Genomic DNA, 8710 nt, shown 5'->3' with positions numbered 1-8710 from the left:
GCCCCGACCCCCCTCGTCCATGGGACATCCCCCCGGAGGGGTCCTCACTGGTCCATGGTGTAGCCGGTCTTGCAGGTACACTCGTAGCCGTGAGGCCGGTCGTGGCAGTCCTGGGTCTCATTGCAGTCATGGTGCCCGTTAACACACTCGTTCTCAGGAGGGCAGGACAGGAAGGCCCAGGAAGCCCTAGGATCTCCGTGCCCGCAGGTCAGCCCTGTTGGTGAGAGGGCGAGGAGCGGGTTCACCCCAGGATCTCCCGTACCACCCCCACAGTCCTCAAACGCCCGGGTCGGGACGCCCCACGGGACACCCACAGAAACGGGAGATCTGAAGGAGCGAGCACTGTCCGAGGTCCCAGGGAGTCAGGGTGGGCCCCTCCCCCCCACGGCTCCGCGTCCCACATTCACCGTTTCGGGGCCCACTGAGGCCGCCCTCCATGCACAGTCCTGCCCCGTCCTGGCCGGGGTCCCCGCCGGCACACCAGCCGCAGTGTGGGCGTCGAAGGCAGAGGGCACATTGGGGGGCGTTGCCACAGCCCAGGGAGCAGCTCTCTGCCCCTCGCAGCAGCCGCCCGCAGCCCCCTGCCAGGCAGCGCAGAGGCAGGAAAGACGGGCTCAGACACTGCAGGGGCACAAGAAGGACGAGGGTGACGGGAGGGAGGGATGCGGGGAGGACCCCCGAGCAGCGACACGGGAGGAGGAGGGGACGGCAGAGAAACCACATCTGGAGCGCTCGGAGCGGCCCGTGCCCGGCCCGTGCCCAGCCCTCACCTGCTGGAGGCTGCTGCTCCACACACAGTGCTGCCAGCCCCCGTCCGCACCCTTGGAGTCGAGGCAGGAGGAGCAGTTGGGGAGTCGGTGGCAGGGCGTAGGGCAGGGCATCGGGGGTGAGGACTCCACGGGCATCGGGGACACGTTGAGCAACGAGTGGCTGAAGCAGGTCCAGTCATACGTGGGCTGGACAGAGAGGATGCGGCGGGTCTCCCCTGGGGAAGAGCAACCAGAGTTGAGACCACGGCCCACGCCTCTGCCAGGCCTTCGGCCACCCACTCCTGCTGCCCACTCCTGCTGCCTACGCCTCTGCCAGGCCACCCACTGCCCACTCCTGCCGCCCACTCCTGCTGCCTGTGCCTCTGCCAGGCCTCCACCCACTACCCACTCCTGCTGCCCACGCCTCTGCCAGGCCTCCCACTGCCCACTCCTGCCGCCCACTCCTGCCGCCCGTGCCTCTGCCAGGCCACCCACTGCCCACTNCGTGCCTCTGCCAGGCCACCCACTGCCCACTCCTGCCGCCCGTGCCTCTGCCAGGCCTCCCACTGCCCACTCCTGCCGCCTGCACCCCTGGCAGGGCTCCATCCGCCTGCCGTGGCCGCCCTCACCGGTGCGCTTGAACTGCCGCGTCCACATGCACTTGCCCTCCAGGGTGCACTGCTGGCAGTCGGCCGCCCCGCAGGCCGCCTCGGAGCAGTTGCCGGCCCAGAACACCTCTCGCTGGTTGATGCGGCAGTCGTTCTCGGAGGTACAGGAGCCATTGCGGCCAATGCAGGCCCCCTCGGGGCAGTTGGTGCACCATTTACACCGCGGCGGGGCGGCCTGGTGGGAGGACGTTCCAGGCTGGGGAGGCCCCGGGAAGCAGGAGGGGCCCTGCCCCGTGCCCGCACCCCCACCCCACCGGAGCCCGCAGTGACCCCCTCCAGAAAACCAGGCGTCGGCCTCATTGGCCTCCCGTGGGGCTGGGAGCGAGGAGGGGGCGCCTCACCTCCTCCCCTTCCCCCAGCCTCAGGGTCCGGGGGTGGCGGGCCAGGCACTCGCTGCAGGTGCGCAGCCGGCGGCAATCCTCGGACGTCCGGGGCATCGGGGAGCACGAGGGGCTGCTGCAGCCCAGCCTGGGGATGAGGGGTGGCCACACGTGAAGCCCGGGCCAGGCGCTGGGCCCAACCCCGCACGGGCGCCGGCCCTTCGGACCTCGCTGCGTCAGCCCCCCGCAGTGGGCCCAGGGCACCTCCTCCCTGCCAGCCCCCAGCCCGGCCGCCCCCCGGTCACCTCTGGGCCTGGTCTCCCGACAGGCACGCTCCGTGGCACCAGTTGCACGCGCCCGAGCCGTTACAAGCCTCGGGGGAACGCACCAGGTGGCAGGGGTCCGAGGGCAAGCTCAGAGACAGCAGGCGGCCCAGGGCCACCCCCCCAAAACCCCCAGAGAGGTAGAGACGGCCCCCCACGGCCGCCACAGCGTGGGCCACAGACTCCTCCATCAGGGGGCCCACGGAGGCTGGACCTAGGGAGGTGCAGATGGAGAAGAGGCTCAGAAATGGAGGCAGGAGGAAGGACTGGAGCCGGGGAAGGAGGAGATCGGGAGGCACCGAGGCCCGGACGGAGGTGGTCACTAGCCACACAGCAGCAGTGAGAAGCAGAGACAGGTCTGGACCTGGAGAGGGCACGGCCGGGGGAGGGGCTGAGGCCGAGGTCAGGGCTCCCGGGACCAGGGGCCACCGGACCCTCTTCTGGCCCCAGGGAGAGAGAGCTGCCCGAGGCCGGGGTGCCGGCTGCCAAACCCTAAGCAGGCCAGGCCTCAGTGGTGAGGGCCCTTCTCTGGGCCTCAGTTTCCCTCTCTGCAGGATGCAAGGGCCGGCCCTGACTGACTGGCCTCTGCCAGAAGTGCGTGTGGGGAGGCCATGAGGCGGCCAGAAATGCCCCCCGGGCAGGGGCAGGGGCAAGGGCAGGGCACACTCACGGGTGAGGTTGGGCAGCAGCCACGCATTGCAGTTGACCTGGTACAACAGGACGTCGCTGCTGAACTCGTCTGGCTCCGAGCGGCCGCCCAGGACCACCATGGTGTCCCCAAGCAGGGCTGCCGCATGGAAGAGCCGGGGCCGGGGCTGGGGGTGAGGGGCGCAGTCACAGCCAGAAGGCCCCGAGGCCCACCTCAAGCCTTCTTCCCTGCCGAGTTTGTCTCCTGGGCTAGGGCCTCGCTCCCCCACCAGATGTCACCCCTGGGCGCTCCCCTGGCCAGGGACCCCCATCAATCAGGATCCAGCCTCTCTGTCCCCCTCTCCCCAGAAGCCCTCCCTGATTTCTGGCTCAGCTGGCTGGTTTAAGGCCACCCCATCTCAGCCACCTCTTCCCGACCCCACTTCCTGCCCCCAGGGACGTCCGGTGACTCTGACCTTTGCCCCCTGGGAAGGGGCCAGCAGGCTCCAGGTCCGGTCGGGGCAGTGCAAGGAGTAAAGCTCAGGGGACGGGGCGGCCAGCTCCACGTGGAAGCGGAAGCCTCCGAAGACGTACAGCGAGTCCGTGGCCTCGTGGTAGACGGCCGAGTGGCCATAGAGGCCTGGAGGGACAAGCAGAGCCATGGAGATGGCCGGTGAGAGCCCGCAGGGCCGCAGGGGTCCCAGTCCCCGGGGTCTCGTCCTCACCAGTGGGGGGTGTCCCACTTGACGGCCCAGCCAGCCACGTGCCCGTGGTCAGCTGATACTCCAGGAGCTGCTGGTTGAAGCCGTTTTCGGGTGAATAGCCCCCGACCAACAGCAGGGACAAGCCTCGCCGTGAGGTCAGCGTGTGGCCAGCCACGGCAGGAAGCAGCAGGGCCTGAGGGCTCTGAGGTCAGAGAAAGAGAACGGGGGGCAGTGAGAGGGGACCCAGGGCCAAGGGAGGCAGGAGGAGAACAGGAACAGCCATAACAGCCCCTTACGTTACGGGGGGCCCACAGCCTGCCCTGGGTCACACGGCTAAGGAATAGTGGGGGACCCAAGCCTCCAGCTGGCCCAGGAAAAAAGGGCAAACAGTAGGTGGGGCAGGGGGATGGGTGGCCGGTCACCTTCTCCTGGCGCCATTGCAAGGTGGTGAGGTTGAGGACCCAGAAGTCTCGGGCCACCCCTCCTGCTGTGAGGCCACCCAGCAAGTACATGGCGCCTCGACCGGCAGCCACATAGGCCGCCGCATGGAAGGAGCGGGGTGCAGGTCCGGGGCCCCCATCCTCGGAGCCCGCCAGCATCTGGGTCCAGCGCCTCTCCCCAACCGAGTACCTGCAGAGGAGCCCCAGCCTCAGTCAGCCCTCAGCGGGACAAGGAGGGACCCAGCATCCCCCGGAGGCCCCCCTCACCTGTACAGGTTTCCCAACAGCCCTTGGGGTAAGCCCAAGCCCCCAAACATCCACAGGGTTGAGTCGGGCCCCTCAACCATGGTGTGGCCAAGACGGTGCAGGAATCGGCTCGCTGTGTCCTATGAGGAGACAGAGGGCTCAGGCTTGGGCCTGGAGAGGGAATGTGCATGCATGTGTGAGACAGGGACGAGGTCTGACAAAGATTCCTCCCCCAACTATGGGGGGCCCAGACTAGGTGAAGGCCAAGCCCCTCCCATTCACTCAGACCTCGAAGGATTGGCCCCTGAGAACAGACAGAGTCTACTGCGGGGGCTAAGGCCGGCCGGCCTCCCTGCCTATCTGTCTGCCCCATCTTTCCTCTCTCTCTCTCCCTCTCTCCCTCCCCACACTCTCTCCCCAATTCTCTCTCTCTCCCCACACTCCCTTCTTCCCTCTCTCTCTCCCCACACACTCCCTCTCCATCTTTCTCTCTCTCCCATCTCTCCCCACATTCCCTCTCTCCACTCTCCCTCTCTCAACACTCCCTTCCTCTCTCCCTCTCTCTCTCTCTCTTTCTCTCTCTCTCCCCTCCTTCCTCTCTCCCTCTCTCCTGTCTCTCCCCACACTCCCTCTTGGTCTCTCCACAGCCCGCCTATCTCTCTTGTCCTCAGCAGGCCCAGAGAGCTGACACGAGCACCCTCCCGTGCTTATGTCTTACCCTTCTGGGTGACTGTGCTGGGCAGGAGAGGTGGTCACCTAGGCCCATGGGATCTGGACTCACAGACCGTGATGAATAAGGAGCCTTCCTTAAAGCTCCTTAAGGTATTTGGGATGGGGGCCAAGTGAGTCAGGGAGCAGGCCAACGAGCCCCCAGGACCCACTGGGAAGAGAAAGAAGGGGGAGCAGGAGCTGGCCAAGGTTCCAGGGGCCCTCACAGGAGGACATGCCATTCCTAGGGCAACCAAGCCAGGGCCACAGGGTAGGACTCACAGCAGAAAGGCGGCTATCAAGGAGGGTCTCCCAGACAAGCTGCCCCCCATCCAGACGTGTGGCACAGTCCGCTCCGCCAAAACCTTCGAAGCAGACACACAATCCTAGACTCTGAGGAGGAGATGGGGGGTTATCAAAGACAGACCGCCTTTCCTGAACACGTACTCTGCTCCCCAAGCCCTGAGATCTGCTGCTCTTCTCAGCCTTGCCCCTCTCCCATGATACTCCCCACCCCCAGGGCCCTGGCCTCCCCGATCCTTCAGTACAGCTGGCCCCACACCCTGTTCGCACCTGGTTACAGATGCCACCCCCAACATGGGCAGAGCAGTTCCCAGGACAGAGGGCGAGGGTGCAGGCAGGACCAGCCCAGCCTGGGGGGCAGCGGCAGCGGCCAGCACCGCCTCCTCCTGCTTCCTCGGGGACACACTCTTGGGGGGCTGGGCAGCTCCCAGGACCCCCTGGCCCCATTTCACAGCGGCCAGAGCCCACGGACGCATTGAAACCCCACGAGGATGAACCATTCGCCTCCCAGTGCAGGACCAGCAGCCCTGGGCAAACAGAAGCATGGAGATGGGGTAAGCTGGGCCAGGGGCTCTCCCACATCCACCCAAGGGCCAGTCACAGACCCTGGGCTGGGATCAGCCTCCCAGACCTTCGCACCTGAGAGGGCCTGCACCGTGAGGGGCCGGTCTCGCCGCTGGCCACAGAAGGCCGCAATGAGGCTACGGTCAGACTGTACGACGCCTGTGTCCAGGAATCGGGGGAAACCATCGAAGGCCAAGACGTAGCTCAGCTATGGAGGGGAGCGAGAAGGCTTTATCTAGGAACTGGGGCTCAGTCCCCTCCACACTAGGACACCCTTTTATCTGCTCCTCATCCCTCTGACCTCACTTGTGTGAGGATGAAGCTTGGAGTCCCCAAACCCCAGGAGGCTCCCAGGCAGTGGTCAGGGCCTGCCACCACCAATGCAGGCCAGTCTGAGAAGCTCTCTGTGGTCTGCCTACTTGGGTCTGGCTTGGGGAGGACAGGGCACTCCTGAGCCAGCCCCAGACCAGGCCCCAGCCAGCTCTTGTCTGAGAGGAGGGCTCTCTACTTGTTCAGGACCCCAGAAGGCGAAGTCTGAGTCCTAGGGAAGAGGGGGGTCTGGATTCCAATCAATAGTAGGGTCTCAAGAAGCAGAGAGGATGTGTCCCAAATCAAGGCCCCCCTGCCTGCCCACCAACGCTCTCTGCAAATGCTCACCGTGCAAGGGGTGCTGCTGTCTGGGGAGAAGGTGAGGGTCAGTGGGGGGCAGGGCACCCCAGGAGGGCAGGGCTCCAAGTTCTCAGAGGCTGACACCACCCAAACACAATAGGCCAGCCCTGGCCCAGCTTGACTGCCCACTTGGGGGGGTCCCCCCGCTCGGCGGGAGCCCAGTGCCACTGAGGACACATTGGTGAGTAGGGCACGGCCCCCACACTCTCGGAAACAAGAGCCCCCAACCCTGTAGGGCAGAGAGGACAACCAGGAATCAGAGATGCCACCCCCAACCCTCTGAGGATTCCCACCCCTTCCCCCAGGCCCTTAGTTCCACCATCTGACTTCCTGCCCCCAATCCCTAGTGCTCCCCATCCTCATCTACCTTTCCCTGACAAGCTGCCATCTCTCCAGAAGGGTCCCAATTTTCTGGCCCACTGTCCTTAGTTACCCTGCCAGGATCAGCCACATCTCAGGCTCCCTTCACTTCCGCCCAGCTTCTCCATGGTTCCTCGCACTCCTGACTGGCGCCTGCCCTCTGTCCCCATCACCTTGCCCCCCAGCCCACACACATCCTCAGTCCCTTGCATGTTCACTCACCGAGGGTCCCCATAGTAGCCGGGTGCACAGAGCTCACAGTGGGCTCCCTCGGTGTGGTCCTGGCAAAAGCAGAGCCCAGTGTGGCCGTCGCAGTGGCCCTGCTGAGGGTCCCCGTGCCCGTTGCACTGACAGGGCTGACAGCCCCCAGGCCCCGTGGCATTGCCAAAGCTGCCTGGCCGGCACCGCTCACACTGCTCGCCCCAGGTCCAGTCTGGAGAGACCCAGACAGATGCCATCAGCAGAGCACATTAGAGGGAATGAGAAAACACCAATGGCCAGCCTCGTCTGTGTGTGACGACAGAAAACTTGGGGACAAGACCTTTAGTCTGGTTTGCAAATAGGGGCAATGAGTCCCTAACTGCAGCTCTAATAGGGAAAGGCTGAGCAAAGAGCCAAGAGAGCTCACCCCAAAGCCCAGCTCAGACTGACTGCCCTCTCTGAGCCTTGCTTTCCCTCACTTGGAAAGTGAGGAGAATCCTGCCTGCAGTACTACCTGCCGGGGCCACGGGAGCCAGGAGGGTCTGTTAGGAAGCCTGGATTGCTGTCAACCTGTTATTATTCATTACCATACTGGGGAGGGCTTAAAGCTCCACATATGAGGAAAATGGGATCAGGACAGCCAGTGACCTGCCCAAGGCTGGCAACACACAGGAAGGCAGCCCAAGCCCAGGCCAAACCTGGATCCTCTGGCTCCAAAGCCAGGACCCAGTCCCCAAAACTGGGTCTGTGTGGTCTTGGAGAACAAGCTGAGGGCAGGGCAGGGCAGGGGGTGGTTAGGGAGAAAGAAAACTGCTTAGATGGAAAAATGAGGCCTTCAAGGACGGAATGATTCCGACACTCCCTCCCAGCTCCCCCAGGCCCTCTTCTAAGATCCTTCCCGGCTCTACAGGCTCTCCCAAACCTGCCTTTCTGGGGTTCTGTGGACCCGAGAGAAACAAGGCCCCAGGAATAAAAGGCTTTACCTGCTTCTCTTACCACCTCCAACCCCAACCTATTCCCTAGACCTCCCAGGCTGGGGTGAGACTTTTTATTTCCAAGTGGAAGGACACTGCCCAGCGTCCTTCACCCCAAGGCCCGAAGCCCCCAGGGCTGCAAGCAGGAGCCCCTCCTTACCCTGACACTCGTCACAGACGCCCGGCCCCTGCGTATGGCAATAGCTGTGGAAGTTACAGCCGCAGTCTCGGGAGCAGAGAGGGGCAGGGGGCCCAGGGGCTGGCGTGGGCAGGGGGGGATCTGAGGTCCAGCCCAGGTCACACATACAGGTGAAGTCAGGGGGACCGCTACATGTGCCATGGCCACAGTCCTCCAGGCACCTGGGGGGAGGGGAGGGCCATCAGATGAGCAGGCTAAGCCCCACTCTCCTTCCAACTGGTGACCCCAATCTCCATGGCAACCCCATTCCAACTGATGACCCAGGTCTCTATGGCAACCCCATTCCACTTAGGGCCAGTGATCTCTTTGGAAACCCAAACTCCAGGGCAGTCCCTCCCTGCCTTCCACCTCCTCTCCCACTGTGGCAACCCCCCTCCCCTCTCACGTCTGGTTGCAGTGGGTGACACCATCACCATGGTAACCATGCCCACAGTGACACTCATAGCTGACTGGTGTGTTCAGGCAGGATGCCAGGGGGTGGCACCGTGCCAGGCCCAGCCGGCACTCATCCACATCGGGGCATTGGGCGTATGACCAGTGGGCAGGAAGTCCCGGAGGCAGGCCCTCGCCAGCCCCGAGGGAGCAGGGACCACCTCCCATAGGTCCTGAGAAGTCTCCTGGGAGGCACCTAGGAATAATGACCAGGGAGGGGCAC

General features: G+C 64.5%; 1 protein-coding gene across 1 annotated transcript; it reads right to left on the bottom strand.

Annotated features, from left to right (window-relative positions):
* Window positions 1-48: 48 nt before the first annotated feature.
* Window positions 49-8679, bottom strand: LOC123255815 (multiple epidermal growth factor-like domains protein 8; the record flags this gene model as incomplete). The annotated part of the gene is made up of 18 exons (XM_044684545.1): window positions 49-214; window positions 408-621; window positions 771-985; window positions 1379-1592; window positions 1759-1885; window positions 2043-2274; window positions 2731-2875; window positions 3164-3327; window positions 3413-3593; window positions 3814-4021; window positions 4099-4217; window positions 5068-5178; window positions 5359-5615; window positions 5728-5860; window positions 6310-6550; window positions 6904-7114; window positions 8017-8216; window positions 8441-8679. Coding segments are annotated over 18 exons (3377 nt in total), but the record flags the coding sequence as incomplete, so codon positions are not given.
* Window positions 8680-8710: the final 31 nt, after the last annotated feature.

Source organism: Gracilinanus agilis, unplaced genomic scaffold (assembly GCF_016433145.1).
Source record: "Gracilinanus agilis isolate LMUSP501 unplaced genomic scaffold, AgileGrace unplaced_scaffold52645, whole genome shotgun sequence".
NCBI classification, from domain to species: domain Eukaryota; kingdom Metazoa; phylum Chordata; class Mammalia; order Didelphimorphia; family Didelphidae; genus Gracilinanus; species Gracilinanus agilis.
This window is presented reverse-complemented; position numbering and strand designations above follow the sequence as displayed.